Raw genomic sequence first — 21,015 nt, 5'->3', positions numbered from 1 at the left:
TGGTCCGCAGAGAAATGTCACTCGCCAAAGCAATTAATGCAGGCTGCACAGGAACACAAGGCTGGGCCGCCCACATGGCCTGTGGGAACACAGGGCTTGCATTGCGAACAACATGAGGTAGTGAGGGGAGGGGGGAAAGGGCAGAGAGGGGGCACTTGCCCCACATGCCTGGCCTGGCCACCGGGCTGCTTCTTTCCGCTTCTTTCTTCTGCTTTTGGCTGCATGCAAGGAAAGCAGCAAAAGTCTTTCTTTCTCTCTCCCAAACTCTGCCAGAAATGAGTCTTTGGGACCCTGCAAGGCCTCCTGCTCCAAGAGGCTGCGCTTGATGAGACAAGTGTCACAAAGACTCATTTTTGGGAGAGAGAAAGAAAGACTTTTGCTCCTTCTGCTGCTTTCCTTGCATGAAGCCAAAAGTCAGTCAGTCAGTCAGTCAGTCAGTCAGTCAGTCAGTCAGTCAGTCAGTCAGTCAGTCAGTCTGTCTGTCTGTCTGTCTGTCTGTCTGTCTGTCTGTCTGTCTGTCTGTCTGTCTCTCTCTCTCTCTCTCTCTCTCTCTTTCTCTTTCTCTTTCTCTTTCTCTCCCTGTGAACCGAGCTGGAGATGGTATCCAGCGATCCCAAATAAAGAATGATCGATCGGTAGGAAAACGGGGTGGGGAATTTTCCTGAAGACTTTTGGGGGGATTTTCCCAGGGTCTCTGGTCCACGGGATTTAAAATGACGAGTTTGTTGGTCCCCGAGGTCCAAAAGGTTGGCGACCCCTGTTCTTGTCCAACCCCCTGCCCAAGCAGGAGACCCTACACCACTTCTGACAAATGGTTAAGATCCTTTTCCCTCCTAAAAAAAAAAAATCACAGCCCGGTGGGGGGAGAGAAAGAGGCGTTTTTGGCAGTCCTCCCGAAAGGCCGAGCTCCAGTTTGCTGACCAAATGCGGAATGACAGCCAAGCGTCCCCGCGAGTTCAGAGCTCGCTTCCCTCCACCCTCCCGAAGCTGGCTAGCCAATGACAGAGTCCAGACAGACGCGCGTGACGTCAAGCAGGAGGAAGAGGGCTTGCTGCTGTCATCTTGGTCACTTTCTCTTTCGTTCGAAGGGAAGCAAAGTTTTCCGAGCGTTCTAGAACGCTGGGAGACCCGCCGCCGCCGCCGCGCGCTTTGAAGTCCACCCCCGCCCCCCGGGCGCGCGTGGGAAAGCGCCTTTTCTCCCCGCACCCACCGCCGAAGGGCATCCCAGGGGGTCGCCCATGGAGCTGGAGGAGGAGATGCAGCCGGACAGCCTGGAAGGTTGGGTGGCCATCAAGGAGAACCTTTTCGGCCAGCCCGAGCCGCCCCACAAGCTGCGCTTCTTGGTGGCTTGGAACGCCGTGGAGAGCAAGTTCGCGGTGACTTGTCACAACCGGACTTTGCAAGAACGAGCCGGCGGGGAGAAGGAGGGAAAGGAGGAGGAGGAGGAAGGAAGAAGAAGACGAAGAAGAAGAAGAGGGGAGGCCGGCGATGAGCAGCGGCTGAGCTGGGCCGGCTTGTACTCCCCGCAGGCCTTGGCGGGCGTCCATCGGCAGCTGGCGGCTTTGAACCAGCAGCTGGAGCCCTGCTTCCCCGCGCTGCCCCCTGCGCTGAGCGGTCCCAGCGGGTTCTGGGCGCTGCTGTTCCCCAGCTGCCCGGTGTTGGGGGAGACGGAGCTGGAGACCCTGTGCCGGCGCTTGGAAGCCTACTTCGGCTGGGCCTTGGAAGTCTGCGGACGGAAGACGCTCCTGGATGCGCTCTTCGCCCACGACCAGGAGGAGGAAGAGGAGTATTTCGAAAACTTGCAGGAGTTCCGGAGGAAAAGTCTCAAGGGGCGGCTGACGGCGGCCAAGGAGACCTTGAGAGGGGTACGGCATTGAAGGACGAAGAGGGAGGGAGGGAGGGAGGGAGGGACGGTTCACTGCACAACGCATCCCTCGCAAAAAGGGGGCGGGGGGGTTAAGGAGGAGGCTTGTAGTAAGAGGGGCTCTGGGGGGCTTTTGTTTCCCTACCCAGATGGGCTAAAAAGCAACCCACGCTGAAAGTTAATCCAGATCAGGGGGTCTCCAACCTTGGCAACTTGTGGACTTCAACTCCCAGAGTTCCTCAGCCAAAATTCTGGGAGTTGAAGTCCACACACGTCTTAAAATTGCCAAGTTTGGAGACCTCTGATTTAAAGTTCCGTTCTTTAAAGCTTTGCTGGCTGAAGAATTCTGGGAGTTGAAGTCCACAAGCCTTAAAGTTGCCGAGGTTGGAGAGCCCTGATCCAGATTGTTGCGTGGGTCCAGCTGCACAGTAGTACAGTTGTTTTTCCCCGCCTGTGAACTACAGTTCCCAGCATCTTTAGGAATAGTGAGTAATGCTGAGAGATGCCAGCAGTTGTAGCTCAGCAACTGTGGCGTGCTACCGGTTGCCCTTTTCTTGCCAAGGGGTTTCTCAGCTTTGGGACGTCTATGAGGAGTGGACTTCAACGCCCAGAATTCCCCCAGGTGGTGGTGGAAGTTGGAAGTCCGTCCTTCTTAAAATCCCTAAGCTTGAGAAACACAACAATGGGTCTTTAAACTACCTTTATGAAGCAGACGCTACTGAGGGAAAGCAAAAGAAAGCACAGGACTTTAACCCTGACGAAGTCTTTAGTTAAGAGCACAGTCTGGCCTCCCTGACTGACAGGTTCCTTTTCGACTTCCCTTCCTCTTCATCAGTATCCCATGCATTTGTGGCGAGAGCGTAGTGTTTGACAAGAGAAGTGGGGCTGCAGCCATCAGCAGACGGGCTTCGCCTCAACCAAATCTGGCAGAAGGTTGGTTTGGATGTGGGGATGTTTTGAACACCTCCTTGAACAGTTAACATTTCTTTGGAGCTTCGTGGTCTGGTGACATGCTGCTCTCAAACATGGAACCCTATAAATTAGGAGTCTCCAACCTTGGCAACTTTAGTTTAGTTTAGTTTACTTTACTTTATTGTCATTGCACCTCGTACAATGAAATCAAACACCATCTTCATGACCATGAAAATAAACACAAACACACATCCTTCACACTTCACACATTGAATTGAAAACCCCTGACATCGCACCAACACTGCACTATACAGCAGAATTCAAAAGAGCTACTGCCCTGGGATAGAAGCTGTTTTTCAGCCTATTTGTCCTTGTTTTTATTATTCTGTACCGTCTGCCAGATGGCAATAGTTCAAAAGAAGGGTTCCAAGGATGAGATGGATCTTTGAGGATGTTCTGAACTTTCTTAAGGCAGCGGGAGCTATAAAGCTCTTCCAAAGAGGGGAGAGGCAACCCATGATCCTCTGGGCAATGTCATTAACCTCATTAATGTCATTAAGCTTTCCTGTCTGCCACTGTGCAGTTGGCAAACCATACAGAGGTGCAGTAGTTAAAATGCTCTCTATGGTGCAGCAGTAGAAGGTCACCAGCAGTTTCTCATTCAGTTGTTGTTTTCTGAGAAGCCTCAGGTAGTATAATCTCTGCTGGGCCCTTTTGACCAGTGCTGCAATGTGGGCACCCCAGGTCAGGTCCTCTTTTAGGGTAACACCCAGAAACTTAAAACTGGCCACTTGCTCCACTCGGTCTCCACTGATAAGCAAGGGCTGGATGTCTGATCTGTTCCTTCTATAATCCACTATAAACTCCTTGGTCTTATTGGTGTTGAGAACCAAGTTGTTGTCTCCACACCATGAAAGCAACCGGTCCACCTCATCTTGGTAGGCAGACTTATTCCCCCACCCCACCCCCCGGAGATAAGTCCCACCACTGTTATATCATCTGCAAATTTAGCAATAGTATTACTAACGTGAGTCATGCATGCAGTCATGCACATAAAGAGTATAGAGTAAGGCACTCAACACGCAACCCTGTGGTGTACCAGTGTTAAGAATAAGGGCTGAAGAGGTATGATTACCTAATCTGACCTGTGAGCGGCCAGACAAGAAATCCATAATCCAAAGGCAGATTGAAATTCTGGGACTTGAAGTCCACAAGTCTTAAAAGTTGCCAAGGTTGGAGACCCCTGCTATAAACCATGAACATCACCTGTTCTTTCAGTGGGCAGTCCCTTCTCTTTGCTGGCTCATGTCAAAAGATTATTATTTTACAGTCTGGAGTCTCTTGCCAGTTTTCGACACACGAGGCAACATTCTCAGAGAAGGGGTAAGCGAGAACAATGGGAAAACTTTTACTTTGTGCATAGCTTTATTGAAACTTCTATAGTATCTTATTCTCCCTGTTAGATTTTCCATGCCTGTGAAAAGTTAGCAAGGCAGGAAGAACAGAGTATACTGTCTTCTCCTTAAAAAAAAAACAACACCTCAGTCTCCAGTCTCCCTTGCAAAAAAGAAAACTGCTGGTTGATTCTCAAATAAATTCTCTTTATTACCGTCTTGGTAGGTTCTCCATAAGCACAAAGATGCTGATAAGATGGTAGATTTAATGGAGCTGTACAAGGAGGAAGATGAAGCTTATTGGGAGCTGGTGACCATGGCAACCGAATTCTATCAATATTTATTGTTACCGTTCCGAGACATGAGAGAACTGGCCACGTTATATAGACTTGAGATTCTGGTAAGTTTCTTTTTCTACTCTTTCAAAAAAAAACCCCACCATATTCCAAGACTTAAGGAGGTACATATTTAGAATATAATATAATAATAAAGTTGGAAGGGACCTTGGAGGTCTTCTAGTCCAACCCCCTGCTTAGGCAGGAAACCCTACACCACTTCAGACAAATGGTTATCCAACCTCTTCTTAAAAACTTCCAGTGTTGGAGCATTCACAACTTCTGGACGCAAGTTGTTCCACTGTTTAATTGTTCTGACTGTCAGGAAATTTCTCCTTAGTTCTAGGTTGCTTCTCTCCTTGATTAGATTCCACCCATTGCTTCTTGTCCTGCCTTCTGGTGCTTTGGAGAATAGATTGACTCCCTCTTCTTTGGGGCAGCCCCTGAGATATTGGGACATTTCCATCATGTCACCCCAGTCCTTCTTTTCACTGGACTAGACATACCAGGATTTCAGCAGTATAGCTTTTGATATAAAATATCCCTCCAGAAATTCGGGTTTTTGTACAACAGATAATAATGCAAGAAAATTTATATCACATTTTCATCTAGCTGTCCTGCTTTTGAGTTTTTGAGTTTCTTCATCTAGCAAAATGAAAAATCCAAGGTAGATGTGAGAAAAAGAACTGGGGCTTAAAATGCACCAGCACCAAATAAAAGTTTGGTCTGGGGGTAGGGAGTCTATGGCCCTCCATGTTTTGTCAATCATTCCCCTGGAGATCCATTTCTGGTGGTCCTACCATCCATGAAGTCCAGCTCTGCTGACAGAGTTAGAAATCTCATGGGAAACAAGCCCATTTGTCTGTGAGAAAACTAAATTTTGTTTCTTGAAGCTGAACATATGGGCTTGACTTCAAACAATAAACTTTTCTAGGATAAGCCATTCAACTGTAATTTATGGACCACAAGAATCTGAATAGATCTCCCAAGCTTGTCCCAAGAGGCAACTGGGCTTTCTTGGCCTTTTTTTTTTCCTTGAAAACATTTCACTTGTGATCCAAGAACCTTCTTCAGTTCTGACTGACTCTGAGGATACCAGTAAACCCCCAAATGGCTTCAACAGCTCCCAGAGAGCTGACAGCCAACCTTCAGAGTGCTAGCAACCAGATGACTGCAAAGAATTTAACTCCTTCCATCCCTCACCATTCAGTCAGAGCCGTTCTGACCCAAACCCGGTTCCAAGAGAGCAAACACAAGACAAAGGCAGCAGCACAACCTTTTAATGTTTCATCTATGAATTCTGTTTCTTCACAGATAAAAGGCTGCTTCCAACTAATTAGCTCTGACAAGAAAGAGCCTTGCCAAGTTTTTGCAAGGCTGCCATAAAAACAACAGAGAAGAAATAGTTTACAGCACAAGTGTCTTCAAATAGCAACTGTAATGTCCACAAGGCTGAGTTTCAAAACGTGTTTGCTTCCTGCAAAGAACATTCGCTTCACAGCTGGCTTTTATCCTCTTGAGGGAGGGGCCATTACCTTGCAGCCTTACTCCTGAGTCACCCGTGCAGCTGCTCTTTGCTGCGAGCAATCCTGAGCGCACGCGCACTTGGCACAGGCTCCTCGGGAACCTCCTCATCGCTGCTGCAATCTATGAAGGCAGCAGTGCACTCCCTAATGGTCCTGGCCTCTCATCTGAGTCTTCGCTCTCCTCAGCTGTCCGCACCTGCTGCCGACTAACCACAACAAGAGCTGAAGAAGCTTCTTGGATGAGAAGCAAAATGTTTTCAAGAAAACAAAAAAAAAAAAACCCAGAAAGTCTAGGGGCCTTTTGGAAAAGCACTTTGGGACAACCATGAGCATTGGATGATTGAGAATCTCCGGAGACATGTCTCAACCTTGAAACCTGTTTTCCTTTTGCATAGGGCACAAGTGATGAATGGAGCTGTATTCATAGATGAATGCAGGTTCTAAGTGGAGGCTCTTGGTTTTGGGGAATTGACGGTCAACACCGCTTTGAACAGAGGTGTTAAAATGTCTATCCTTGCAGAAATCCTTGCAGGCCAACCGGCTGGGCCCCAAGAGGATAGAAGCTTTGCAGAAAGAGGCCAAGGAGTGGACAGACCAGGCTGAGGAAGCCGTGTGCTCCATTCGAAACATCACAGTTGGCTACTTCAAAGAAACCGTGACTGCGCTCGCAGGTGAGCCAGAAAGAAGCAAAACAGACTTTCATCAAAAAAAAAAAATCTATAGTGGTGGCCCTGGTGGCAGTGTAGGCCAGGGTAGGAGAGTAGGCACAACCCAAAATATGGTATATGGAAAAACCGGTGCGTTTTGAATCTGTTGCTACCGTCTCCTAAATACAGTATATCAGGGGTCTCCAACCTTGGCAACTTTAAGCCTGGAGGACTTCAACTCCCAGAATGCCCCAGCCAGCAAGCTGGCTGGGAATTCTGGGAGTTGAAGTCCTCCTGGCTAAAGTTGCCAAGGTTGGGACCTACATATATTAAAAACAAGAGATGCTCCATTCATTAGCAATTTGTAATAATTTATTTCCTCAGCAACTCTTAGTTTCCTAGTTGTTCCTCCTCCTCCTCCTCCTCCTCCTCCTCCTCCTCCTCCTCCTCCTCCTCCTCCTCCTCCTCCTCCTCCTCCTCCTCCTCCTCCTCCTCCTCTTCTTCTTCTCCTCCTCCTCCTCCTCCTCCTCCTCCTCCTCCTCCTCCTCCTCCTCCTCCTCCCTCCTCCTCCTCCTCCTCCTCCTCCTCCTCCTCGATACAAAGTTCTGATTCTTGCCTTTCTTGTGATTGTTAATTGATGCTGTTGTAGTGTCTCTTTGATCTTTGTCTTTCCATCTTCTCCTGGGTCTGCCTCCTGTTCTTTGACCTTCTCTTTTTGTATATTCCATTCATAACCAACGTTTAAAAATGAATTCTTAAGAGTCGTTTAGTTATTGGGCCATATCCTCTCCTGTTTTATATAGCTCAAAAATTCTTTCCTTTGTCCGGAGAAGGAAGTGCAAGATTCTTCTTAGCCACCTTGAAACTTACTTCAGTTTTGTTTCTTATTTGCCCACCAGCGATGCACAAACAGATGGAGCAAGATCAAAAGCGATTTGGCCAAGCTGCCTGGGCCTCTGCTTCTCCAAGATTAGAAAACTTAAAATATCTGCTAGCAAAAGAAACCCTTCAGCACATGAGAGCCAGAGAACTGGGCCTGAAGCACAAAACAGTTGATATCAGAAAGCAGGTAAGGCTATTTCTCCCACTCCCTGTTCCCCTCCACCATATGCATCCATTCATCATCATCGTCTTTTAATGACCCCATAATCCCGTGCGGGGTGGAGTCTGGGCAACTGAATGGACCTAGGTTTTTACTGACCAGATGCCCTTCCTGTCACCGATGCGGAGGTTTTTTTTTCAGTAGATATATTCTCATTGTGCCCAGAGAGAGAAATATCTGCCTCTACCTAGGATCGAACTCACAGCCTCCTGATTGCAAGGCGAGAACTCCACCTCTAGGCCACTGCACCACTCTGTCATGTGCATCCATACTCTGGCCAATCCAACAGGCTTTGTGGCAGGCAGAGTGTCCAGTTGCTGTAATGGCATCAAAACTGAAAAAAATGGGCAGAACACCAACACAATGACATGCTTGCTAGGCTAAAATTAATTGCTCAGGAAAAGTATGTTCAAATGCTTTCTTGAGGATACTGTACATTCAGATTTATTTATTTATGGTCATGGACCAAAATCCAATATAAAACATCCACAACAACCAGTGCAGTAAAATATTAGAAAAGTACATCTGGAGTAATATAACTAAGCTTAATTACTCAGACTTTCTTTATTGCATTTTCATGATAGATTAATATCTCGCCAACTTCTTGGAAGTTTCTGGGGATTTATTGCCTAATAATGAGCGATCTTCTTGAAACCCAATAGGAAGGTCAATCTGATTTCCATCAGGAGACTTATTTCAGAGCACCTCTTCCCACAACCTAGAATTGCAATATAAATTTGAGGATCATCAGCACATTCCTACATGCCAGATGACCTCCCTTATACAGGTGTTAAAAGGAGGGGGGAAGAAAACCAACTCTCGGAGACTTCAAATTTCAAGTCCTACCAGCTAAACCTCTCATTCCCCGTTCCATTGCAGCTGAAATTGATCTCAAGGAAGAGTCGTTACAAATTCCAACCCGACAGGCAGTCCAGCAAGATATGATGCTTGATAGTATCAAAAACCATCAAGAGGTCTAAAAGGACCAGAAGAAATGTCCTACCTCCATCCAGGTCCCAACAATGTCATCTAGGACAGGGGTCGCCAACCTTTTGGACCTCAGGGACCACCAAACTCGTAATTTTAAATCCCGCGGACCACTAATATGAATTTTGACTGACGGGTGGCTTGCTGACATTGGTAGGAAAGTTGGTCCCATATTCCAGAGCTGCATTAGTCACAGGACTGGCCTTTTGGTCATCCCAGAGGAGAAAAAGCAGAAGCAGCAGAGATCCTGGGAAAATCCCCAAAAAAGTCTGCAGGAAAATTCCCCACCCCATTTTCCTACCGATCGATCATTCTTTATTTGGGATCTCAGAATACCGTCTCCAGCTCCGTTCTCAGGGGGAGGAGAGAGAGAGAGAGAGAGAGAGAGAGACGTTTGGCTTCGTGCAAGGAAAGCAGCAGAAGCAGAGAAAGTCTTTCTTTCTCTCCCCCAAACTCCGCCAGAAACGAGTCTTTGTGAGACTTGTTGCGCTGGCACAGCCTCTTGGAGCAGGATACCTTGCAGGGTCCCAAAGACTCATTTCTGGCGGAGTTTGGGGGAGAGAAAGAAAGACTTCTGCTGCTTTCCTTGCGTGCAGCCAAAAGCAGAAGAAGAAAGGAGCGGAAAGAAGCAGTCCGGTGGCCAGGCGAGGCATGTGGGGTGAGTGGGGCAAGTTCCCCACCGCTGCCCTTTCCCCCCTCCCCTCACTACCTTGTGTTGTTTACAATGCAAGGGACACAAGCTTTGTATCCCTTGCATTGCGGGCCATGTGGGCAGCGCAGCCTTGAGTTCCCGCACAGCCTGGATTAATCACTTTGGGGGGTGCTTTGGAGATGACATTTCTCTGCGGACCACCAAAATTTTCTCACGGGCCACCAGTGGTCCCCGGCCCACCGGTTGGTGACCACTGATCTAGGACAGCACCCAAAGCCACTTCTGTCCTGAGTCTAATTCCTTACTATAAAGGATCCCGTAACCTCATTTCTTCTCGAGTGCTATAAAGTTGTCCACCATTATTATCTTCACCTTCTTTCCTCCCAATGCCTCATTTTGCATGTAATATTTGTGGCCTTAATAACATTTCCTGTTTTTGGGGAACTTCCCAAGATGGAGATGCTCAGCGAGCAGAAAAATGACGTGGCTCAAGTGGAAAAACTGGAACTAGAATATTACGAAACCCAGTTGGAGCTGTATGAGGTACAGTTTGAAATACTGAAGAATGAAGAAATGTTGCTGGTTACGCAGCTGGGGACGTTGAAGAGACAAATCAAAGGTGAGGACTGAAGACAGGATATATTTATCGCCTGCGCTTTGCATTTTAATCTGAACCGGGTTATTTCTTGTTGGCACTGGAACTAAAACGGGAGGATTTGCTTCCTTTGCTGCATTTCTCCAAGTTCTACAATGCAATAAATGTATTTATTGAGGAGAGAAGATAAAAGTTTGAAAAAAACATGTCAGAGAAAATTGCAGTGGGAAATAGATAACATTTACCTATAGAATCTACCATTTAAATCTGACTGTTCCAAGTTTAAAGAATTCTTTTAAAAAAATCATAGTAAAGAAACTACAAAAAAAGGAGGTTTTTAATTTTTCAATCTGCTAATTGTGGCCCAGCCTTAAATCACTGAATTAATCTAATTCCTCAAGTCCCAAAATGCTTTTCCAAAAGATAATTGGATTTCTTGGGTTTTTTTTCCTTTGAAAACATTTCGCTTCTCATCCTGAAGTTTCTACAGTTCCTCAAAACTGAAGAAGCTTCTTGGATGAGAAGTGAAAAGTTCTTAAGGAAAAAAATCCAAGAAAATCCAGTTGCCTTTTGGAAAAGCACTTTTGCAACAACCATGATCTGGATGATTGAGAATCTCTGTAGACATAATTCCCCAGGTATTACTGATACAATCAGAATGTAGCAACAAACAAAACAGATCTTCCTCCAGCAGCATGAATGAAAGAGGTTGAAACAGGAAAGATAAGGATGAAATGTCACAATGCAAGCCCCGCCCCTTTTGTAAATATATCACGATTGTGCCCACCCTTCGCAGTTGCCACTGTCTCCAGTTACAGTGGATGCAAATGGAAAACCAGTCATTACTCCTAGTATTGATCCAGTAAAGGTAAAGGTTCCCCTCGCACATATGTGCTAGTCGTTTCAACTCTAGAGAGCGGAGCTCCTCTCCGTTACAAAGCTGAAGAGCCAGCGCTGTCCGAAGACGTCTCCGTGGTCATGTGGCTGGTATGACTAAACGCCAAAGGCGCACGGAACGCTGTGACCTTCCCACCAAAGGTGGTCCCTAATTTTCTATTTGCATTTTTTCATGCTTTCAAACTGCTGGCTTGGCAGAAGCTGGAGCAAGTAATGGGAACTTACTCCGTTACGTGGCGCTAGGGATTCGAACTGCTGAGCTACCAACCTTTCTGATTGACAAGCTCAGCATCTGAGCCACCGCGTCCCTCTCATTGATCCATTAGGCACTAGATATTCTATTAGTGGATCCTGCTCTTGAAGACTTCTGGTTGCTTACCCTTCACCCCAAGTTTTCAACTGACATCTCTCCAAGAGTTGGGGGCAATAGGCTGACTCTGTAAACCACTTAGTGAGGGCTTTAAAACACTATAAAGTGGTATATAAGTCTAAGTGCTATTGCTATTGCTAACAGTGAGGACAATCAACCAGTGGAACAGAAGTTATGGGTGCTTCATTACTGGAGGTTTTTAAAGAAAAGACTGGACAACCACCTCTCTGAAATGATAAAGGGTTTCCTGCTTGAGCAGGGGATTGGACTAGAAGACCTCCAAGGCCCCTTCCAACTCTGTTCTGATTGATTGATTGATTGAGCTAAAGGACAACAACTATCAGCAAATGTCTGAGTTTTCTAGTAAGGCAGTAAAGCTGGTAGGAGAGGCGGGGTTGCATATTTTACTCATTGAAATCCTTGCCCCTTCCATAGAGATCCAGGATGAAGTAATTTACTATGACACCTGTGAAAACTCTGAGGAGTTAGAAGCCATGGATCGGGCCCTGGAGTCAAGCAGTGCCTCTTCTTCTGAAGTGGCACAGCTCAGGCAGAAGACCCAGCAGCTGGAGACCAAACGAGGGATTATTTGCTCCAGGAGAGCTTATCTCAGGAACAAGAAGGTAACTAGTCCAGAAAAATCTTTTATGAGTTGGTGTGCACTGCATTGTTATAGGCCACCTCAGCCGGCCTCGGAAACCATTCCGAGGGGAGAAGGTCTACCTCTCTACCAAATACTTAAAAACATAAGTTGGTCCATAAATTTTCTTGTATGTAACCATTTCATGTATTCACAACTATGTATACATTTATACTTATTATCTTGTAAACAATTGGCAAATCAAATAAATAAATAAATAAATAAATAAAACTGCCATGCAAGAAACTAGGTGCTAAGTTTTTAAGACCATTCCCCATTGTGAGAATTATCAACCTGGCCTCAGTGGAATTGAAGCTTCAGCTAAAGTCGTTTAGAGAGTTGACAAAACCTTTGACAAACCTAGAAAATCTGTTGAGACTTGGGATGTGTCATGCCCCTGTTGGAGTCTGAATCTGAGGAGGAAGACAAACAGCTGACAGGGAGTGGGAGTGTGGCTCTGTTGGCTGTGGAGGAAACTGGGGAAGGGCAAAGTCTGGCTGGTCATAGCAGGGGAGAGATAGAACAAGGGAGAGGGAGTTCAGAGGAAGACTCAGGCCCACCCCCACTTCATCCTAGGGCATGCAGGGAGGAACGGAGAAGAGAGCAACGTGGGTTGCATGGCTTATGGGGAAGGAAAGGGCCCCGATTCCCTTCATTAGTCACAGCTGGGAAGAGAGTTTAAAAGAGATGCATGCTGAGTGTGGCAGCTGCTGGGAGCAAGAATTCCAAACTGTGTTGAGTTATTGCCGTGCCTTCAGGTCTGGAATTCTTGCTCTTGCAATTACCTCATTTTTGCCTTGATTGGACTTATAGTTACAGTTTTTGTTGACCACACTTTGGACTTGATTCTCTGCAGCCAAAGGCTGCTCCTGGGAGAGAGGTTTTCTCCAGCAAGAAGGTAACCAGGACATTTGGGGGAAAGTTGGAGCTAATAAAGGGATTCTTATTATCTGACTGTGTTGCCTTTGTGCCACGCCCCGGGTAATCACAGGATGCTTCTAGATTCTTCTTGAAAAGCAGAATTTAAGATTCCATCTCTGCTGTGGATTTCCTTCCTTGGGAAGACAGCATCTCCTAGACATAGCATCTCTAAACTATAGGTAGTTCAGATGTTGTTGAACTACAACTCCTAGTGTAACCATCCATATTGTCATGAAGGAAAGTTCTCGGGAACCAAACCAATCAAAAGGATTGGAGGATCACAGGCTGTTTGAGGATGGCTGAATTTGGATCCCCGTTACCCATAACACCAGGATTTCAGACCCTGTAGCTCGTGTTGTTGTGTTGTTGTTTTTAAATGTGTGTAAATCAAACACTAGGACCATAATTCATATATTAGAAAATGGTCTAAAAATATGGACTTGGGAATTGTTGGTTCTTTTTGAATGGAACTTGCACAACTGTAATGTATGTGTTCTGCAAAAGAAGGCTTGTTGGATTTCTCTTAGCCTGGTATTGGGGATGGTTGCACAATTATTCCTTTAATTAAGAAATAATTATTAAGCAAAGTGGGGGCAGAGGGACAGCATCTCCCTTGGGTCAGGAGAGAGGATCAAAGGCATCAAGAAGTCCTCTGTTAACCTACTGCTGATAAACAGGGGCTAAAGTACATATAACCAGTTAGCAAGAGTCTGTATGTAATCTAACTTCTTTCCCCATGCAATAAATCTAACTAATGAGAATGAGTTGAGAATCTGTTTTTCTTGGTTGGAAGTCACCATTAGACTCCAGCTTTAAGACTTATGGACTTCAACTCCCAGAATTCGTCCTCCAGTCATGTTAGCTCAGGAATTCTGGGAGTTGGAATCCACAAGTCTTAAACTTGCCAAGTTTGAAGACCCTTGCATTAGAGGTTCAGTAGAAATTCCCACCCACCCCCAACATGACGCTGACCTACCAAGCTCCTGATTATCATCAGTTGGGAGAAATTCTCCAGAATTGCAAAGAAAGATCTTCTTTCAGCCCAACCTGCAGATGGCAGGTCTTAGGGCTGGAACAACTTTGTGCTAAGTTACGTCTTTTCCCCACAATCCTTTGCACGGGGGCTTGAATTGTATTTTTTTAGAAAGTTCAGTAGGAAGTGAATAGAAAAGCTATGAACCCAATATTCTGATTCAATGGATTTAATTTCTGCCTGAATCTTCAGATTCCGGCTAGTGGAATATTTGCACTGGTTTCTTTCCTCATAGGACCAATGTGAAGAGAGCCGGCGTTTGAGGCTCCAGCAGGCCCAGGAGACCACACGCTACTTCCAACAGCATCACAACATCCAGATTGTACGTATTAAGAAGTAAAGAGAGAGAGCATTCTGTTTCCAGTAATAACAGTGTGGGTCGATAAAATGTGGAATTGTTCTTCCTTTCCAGAATCTTAGTTTATTTTGAAGGCAGTCTAGGTAGCCCTCATAATACAGGATGGCTACTGCTATTCCAAAACCAGAAAGACACCTATTAGGTGGAAGCTGTACTACCCCACAAATTAATGGGGTGTAGATGTGGTATAGACTGGTATATATGGGGTATAGATTGGCATGATGGCTCAGTGGTGAAAGATGCTGAGCTTGTCAGCTGGAACTGGCAGCCCAGGTTCAAGACCCGAGCACTGCATGACGGGGTGAGCTTCCGTTCCTTGCTCCTGCTCACCTAGCAGTTCGAAAGCATGCAAATGCGAGTAGATAAATAGGTATCACTTTGGTGGGAAGGCAACAGCATTCTGCGCACTTTAGAGTATAGTCATGCTGGTCACATGACCACAGAAATGTCTTCGGATAATGCTGGTTCCCTCAGCCAAGAAACGGAGATGAGGTCCACACCTTAGAGTTGGACACAACTGGACAGGGAAAACCTTTATCTTTTTAGGTTGATTCCATTTATATGTTGCTCTTAGTTATAGACTTTTGAGTTTCCTGGAGCTAAGAACACAATCTTACTTTCTGTCCATTTGTAAGCAAGTTTCATTGTGGGCACTTTGGTTTTTTTCAAGCGAATATACACTGAGCGTGCTTGTGAGTGGGTGAATATCATGGGAAATTCTAACACAACCATCATAATAGTAATATTTATTTATGGTCCCAGACCAATAAATGAGAATCTAAACAAGGTAAACAACTGTTAAAGGAAGAGATATTTATACAGACTCGTAATGAACTGTATATAAATTCTAGGGCTGGACAGCACTTATTTTTTTTAAAAAATGTTTTATGCAAAATTGCAAACATAGCAACTGTCTATAACTCTTTAAAACAGCCACACCTTTTCCTGGGATTGCACATCTGCCTTTCACAGCTGCTTTCAGGTGTGGCACTTGGGTTGAGGTGTGGCACACTGGAGTTGAGACTCCAGAGCAGTTTTTGGAAATTAGATCAATACTCTTAATTTCTTCTTCTCTTCTCTTCTCTTCTCTTTTCTTCTCTTCTCTTCTCTTCTCTTCTCTTCTCTTCTCTTCTCTTCTCTTCTCTTCTCTTCTCTTCTCTTCTCTTCTCTTCCCTTCCCTTCCCTTCCCTTCCCTTCCCTTCCCTTCCCTTCCCTTCTCCTCTCCTCTCCTCTTCCGTCTTCTCCTCTCCTCTCTCCCTTCCTCTTCCATAATTTAGGCAATCTGTTATCAGCCCCCCAACCATTTTGCAATGTTTGAAGCTATTTAGTTGCGCTGGAAACAGAGTCCTATATGTGTGCATTAAGACTTGTCATTCAAACTGCAGAAAAGAGAGAAGAGAAAAGAAGATGAGAAAAAGAAAAAAGCCTGGATAAAGGAAGAGCGTCAGAAAACTCTGGAGAGGCTTAAATCATTCAAGGAGGCAAGTATCACCATTTATCTCGTCCCTCAGCACCCTCGCAGAATATTTTGCTTTGGAAAATAGAAACAAGGACTGATTATTATTGATCCAGCCTGGTCAGCCCCAAGGACAGCATCCATCACGAGATAACAACTCTGGATTTAGGAACCGCAAGGAGGGCACCAGGAGGTTTTGCACAGAATTTAATCAGCGTCACCTTGACGCAACTCTGCTCCTGTGGTCTGGAAGAGAATGAAAACATAATGGAAGGGGCCTGTACAGGAAAACGAAGAAGCTCCAGTTTCTACAAAAACTGCTGCTTTATAACAGCAGTGGGGGGGAAATGAGCTCTTTACTACTAGTCGTTGCAGGGTTACTGTCACGCCCTCTAGATATAAATCTGAGTAAGAGACCTGCTAGAACAGATTGAAGCTCCACTACTGTTATGTACACCAAGTCATAAACTAAAGGGACAGGCAGAGGTAGTGAATTCAGCAGGTTCTGACCAGTTATGGAGAACCAGTAGTGGAAATTTTGAGGAGTTCGAAGAACTGGCAAATCCCACCTCTGACTGGCCCCGCCAACCCCATCTATTCTCTCCTCCCGAGTCCCAGCTGATCGGCTGGTCTTCTTTGGTTGCCCTGAACAGGAGAACGGAGCTGGAAAGCAGGTTAGTGGGGTGGGGAGGGAATGGGGATTTTGCAGTATCCTTCCCCTATCACGCCCGCCCAGCCACGCCCACGGAACCGGTAGTAAAAAAAAACATAAATCCCACCACTGGAGACAACGCTGGGTTGAAAGAATCACAGAAGCCAGAGAGAACTCTCTCCAAGAGTTCAGCTTCACGTGTTGAAACAAATGACGCTGTTCAGCCTTTCACTGAGCTGGTTGAACATATTATGGGAAGCCCATCATGACTCTTAGAACACTATGGGATACGGAAAACATGTCTATGGGTATGTCTATTGAGATACTCCAGGTGATGATTGTCCCATAGGTGCTTTTCCAAAAGGCAACTGGACTTTCTTTTGGGGTTTTTTATTTTATTTTTAAAAAACATTCCATCTTGCCTTTAAACAGTGTGTCATCTGGGTACAAATATATTTTGCCTTAATAGTTATGGTTAATACAACTGCCTTACCATAACAAAAATAATTATATTACATTCTTATTTTAAACTACTATGCATAATATATTGTTGTAACCATTCCCTTCTTAACTCCTTCCCCTCTATATTCATATGTTCATATATGTTTTATATATATATATCTTCTGTGTTGGTATGCTTAATTTCTAATTTCTGTTTTTCTTTTCCAACCATTGATAAAATAATCCCCGTATCATATAATATTCAGTTGGTTCTTTTTTTCTTTAATTGCCAACGTTAATCTATTCATTTCTGCACATTCTAATATTTTCCTGATCACATTCTCTTCTATCAGAATCTTTTCACTTTTTTTCCCTTGAAAACATTTCGCTTCTCACCCAAGTTGCTTCTTCAGTTCTCAAGTCTTCAGTTCATGAAGAATCCTCTTGGATGAGAAGCAAAATGTTTTCAAGGGGGGGAAAAAAACCCAGAAAGTCCAATTGCCTTTTTGAAAAGCACCTTTGGGATGTCCAAGGGTTTGACGGCCACCGTGGATCAATTGCAGTCGGCTCTCACCTGCTGTTTTCAAAATGGATGCCTTCTCACCTTGCAGAAATGCCCTGCGCAGTTGGTGCTGAAGACCTCCCGCTCTCAGCCCGTCAACTCCAAGCAGGCTGGACCACGACGACCTCCAGCGGTTCCGCCACAAGCTGGTCCACCAAGAAAAGGTCCAGCTGCCAAGCAATCCAGGAATGTCCATCCAACACAAGTCAGGACTTCCAAAGCAGCATCTCGGAAGCCTCCCAGAGATGTTCCCGTCCAGATTTTTGTATCCCCGCAGGGGCCAGAACCTCCCAAGGAAGGTGTGGGGGCACCGCTACCTGTGCCCCCACCTCCACCTCCTCTTCCACCACCCCCACCTCCACCCCCACCCCCAAGCATCCAGACTGTTTGCCTAAAAAGCCCAGGAGCCCAAGAAAAACCACGGCCTCTTGTGTGTGAAGGCTCAGCTAAAGGATGTACTTCGTTGGAGAAAGCAGATGCTGCATCCAGAGGCCCAACCAAGAATTATACAGGTAAAGAGAGAGAGTGCTCTTTTTCTTACACACACACACACACACACACACACACACACACACACACCATGCAGTCCTCAACTTATAACCACAATTGAGCCCCAACATTTTTAAACTTGTTTTTAACTTGTTCTACCTCAGGAACCATGGATGAGGTCTTGGCTTCCCTCAAGCGCGGTGAAGTCCTCCTTCGCAAAGTAGACCTGACCCAACAGCAAAGTAGACCTGACCTCAATGACAGCATTCTCGCCGCCATTAGGCAGGGGGTGAAACTACGGAAGGTCAACCTAGAGCCCAAGGAAGGCGTTGCGAAAGGTTCGGGCAGTGAACTGGAGCAGAGCATCAAGGCAGCCATGCAGAGGATTAAGAAGGTCTCCGCTGACTCCGACGACGATGAAAACGGAGACTGCAGCGGTGAAGAGTGGAACAGTTAACCGAGCCGTTGGCCGGTCCAGAGCTCCTCAGAAGCTCCCGAGGGATTCTTCGGTGAGAAGACAGCTAACCGTAAAGGAGTGCCAAAAACCCGGAAGAGCGGTCTGGAGCCCAGCAAGCTGGCGAACGTCCCGCATGAATCGGGCATCCCAGAATTCTTAGCAACACTCTGGAGTTTTGGAGGCAGCTGAAAGAAGTGTGGGAAATGCTCCTTGATCAATGTCAGAAGTTTCCAAGCAGACAAGTAAATGTAGGACGAGTCCTTTACTGACACCGAGTTTTATGCTTTGAAGTTTGCACATTTTCTTTCCTTCTCTTTTTTTTTTTTTTGCAAGGGAATCAGTGATCCTTTGGACACTGGGCTGCGAGGGGTTTGCAAACTGGGCCGTGGAAACGGCCAGTCGTGTGTCCTCATTTGCACAAGCAGTGGGTGAGCACCCACGCGTGTGCTCCATTTGTATGAACGGCAGGCACGCGTGCATGCCACTCACCAAATGCAACTGTGTGCATACACACATGCTTGCACGAACCATGCCTTCCCTTCTCCCCCCCACCTCCAGTCCACAATGCCGAACCATTGGGGAACTGTGCCGTAGGGGATTAGGGATCGTGACAATTTAATTTAAAAACCCCTCTTGATTTCACCCCAAATGTACACTCCTGTATGGAAACAACATGCTTTTGAGTAAGCCTGTTCCAAAACCATTATTAAAATTGTCCCAGGGGATTGAATTACTCCACGGAAATTGCTCCTCAGTTGCATGGGACAGAGATAAATTATCTCCACAGGACACATTTGGAAAATAAAAAAAAACCTTTTTGAGTATTCTTAGACCAGTGAAAGGTGAGTACTTTGAATACCCTTTTCTATGAAACTATGGTCCTGGTTACACCAAGTATTTGCTGAAGGGTTTTAGTTTAAATAGAAATGGCTTCATTCAACACAGCCAAGACAGGGAGATCTGAGTTGGTAGTCATATACGTGGGAAGGATTGGGTGCCCTTGTCAACCACAGGAAAATATGACCCAGCAGTATGATCATTATTAATTTTAACGACCCCATAATCCCTTGATGGGTGGAGTCTAGGCAACTGAATGGAGCTAGCAGAGTGTTTACTGGCCGGATGCCCTTCCTGTCACCAATGCAGAGTTTTGTTCAGCAGGTATATTCTCAGTATGCCCAGAAAGAGAAATATCTGCCTCTACCTAAGATCTACATCCGTAAAAAGAAAAATACTGATTTGTTTCAGCACAAAGTTCAGATCATGAAAAAGAATAGATCAGAGGAGAGCTATCGAGAGGATGAGTTCTCGGAGCCTCTTGGGCTGCTGAGAGGAAGGCATCCTGAGCTGGGTGATGCACCTGGATGTTACCATGCCAGGAACCCCTGCTGGAAGTGTCTACACATTAAACGTGACCCCCTCAATGAAGGAAAAGGGTCTTATTTGCATCAGGCTTATTGCATTTGCCAGATTCCATTTTCATTACCTTCACCGCCATCTCACTGACTAGGAATATTGGCTGAGATAAGAAATAATGTTATTATTTAATGTTTGCTTTGTCTGCCATGGCCAGAGTCTTAAATGAGCCATGTCCAAAATGAACTTCAACTTCAGTCCATGTCAGAAGAGATGGTAGACCTCATCTCTTTTACCATGTGTCACATTTCTGTATATTTCTTATGGCCCCACCAGTGTGCCAAACATGAAATCTCTTTTATTTGGTTAAATATATTCTTGGTCTGTGTCAGGATGTTCCTAACATGATTGAGTCAAGACTTTTCTTCAGGATCTGTTGTTTTCCATGTGTTTGCAATGCCAGTGTTAAGTTGTACCAGAAGGCTTAAAACGGATTTTTAATCTTTTTAAAATTAGCAGTACAGTATTTCTAATGCATCCCAAAAGGCAATGATGGTAAAACTAATCAACAGAATGTTATAACACAGGTCTATTTGTATCCATCAAGTATTCTAATCTATAAGAGGGACTATGAATCTCTAGACCTTGAGATGGTTTTCAACTGTAGCTCTCATAATCTCTTTTGCTAAAAATGTGGAGACAGCAATAACAGGGGAAAAATTCTCTTTGACCACTTTCTAAAACAGACATGGGATTTAAAGTTAATTTTAAAGGATTTGTCTTGTAATAAATATTTAGCTTTCCAATTTAACTTGGATAGAAAATCCTTTCAGATCTTTACAAATGTAAACTTTTTCCCTGTTCGTAATGTGAAGGATAATGTATTTGTTTCTAAATTTACAAAAAAATGTACACCAATAATCAATTTTAAGATGCAATATGGTTAAAACCTATTAATTGGATGCTCTTTTGCATTGTCAGTGATAAACTTTCATCTTTGAAGACCCTGGAATAATGTATTGTGATGTTATTCTCAGCATAATAGTTTTCAAATATGATGCTCAGATGGAGAAATACAGCACTTGTAACTACTCAAGAGTAAGCACTACCAAACATCTTGGAAATTGTTGGCAACTGTGTAGTCATTTTAGCACTTAGACTTATATATAGCTTCACAGGGCTTTACAGCCCCCTCTAAGCAGTTTACAGAGTCAGCCTATTGCCCCCAACAGTCTGGCTCCTCATTTTACCAACCTTGGAAGGATGGATGGAAGGATGGAAGGCTGAGCATTTTACTTGTTACATGTACAATTCTCAACGTACATTACTCAACGTATGCTATTTTTCATGGTGGCTTACCTTCATTAGG

The 21,015-nt window shown here is 45.2% G+C and overlaps 1 protein-coding gene and 1 long non-coding RNA gene across 3 annotated transcripts; one reads left to right on the top strand and one right to left on the bottom strand.

The window, feature by feature from the left end:
- The first annotated feature begins 1,025 nt into the window (after positions 1 to 1,025).
- WHAMM (WASP homolog associated with actin, golgi membranes and microtubules) lies at positions 1,026 to 20,655 on the top strand. 2 transcript variants are annotated; one of them, XR_015750781.1, is made up of 11 exons: positions 1,026 to 1,865; positions 4,397 to 4,570; positions 6,552 to 6,702; positions 7,578 to 7,747; positions 9,873 to 10,038; positions 11,717 to 11,904; positions 14,111 to 14,197; positions 15,619 to 15,714; positions 17,394 to 17,856; positions 17,998 to 18,718; positions 18,759 to 20,655. XR_015750781.1 is itself a non-coding variant. In XM_026677061.2 (10 exons), exons 1-10 carry the CDS (start codon positions 1,239 to 1,241, stop codon positions 18,288 to 18,290), a joined length of 2,415 nt encoding a protein of 804 aa, XP_026532846.2. In that variant the 5' UTR covers positions 1,026 to 1,238; the 3' UTR covers positions 18,291 to 20,655. The 2 variants fall into 2 exon arrangements, 1 of the variants encoding a protein (XP_026532846.2); XM_026677061.2 differs by having other exon boundaries at positions 17,998 to 20,655.
- LOC148129687 (uncharacterized) lies at positions 8,209 to 9,953 on the bottom strand. The gene is made up of 2 exons (XR_015750783.1): positions 9,865 to 9,953; positions 8,209 to 8,622 (listed from the first exon to the last, which is right to left on the bottom strand). It is a non-coding gene; the product is annotated as an uncharacterized LOC148129687 (long non-coding RNA).
- Positions 20,656 to 21,015: the final 360 nt, after the last annotated feature.

The sequence above is a fragment of the Notechis scutatus genome, chromosome 11 (genome assembly GCF_049901735.1).
Source record: "Notechis scutatus isolate UNSWTSFEM ecotype Mainland chromosome 11, rNotScu1.2, whole genome shotgun sequence".
NCBI classification, from domain to species: Eukaryota; Metazoa; Chordata; class Lepidosauria; order Squamata; family Elapidae; genus Notechis; species Notechis scutatus.
This window is presented reverse-complemented; position numbering and strand designations above follow the sequence as displayed.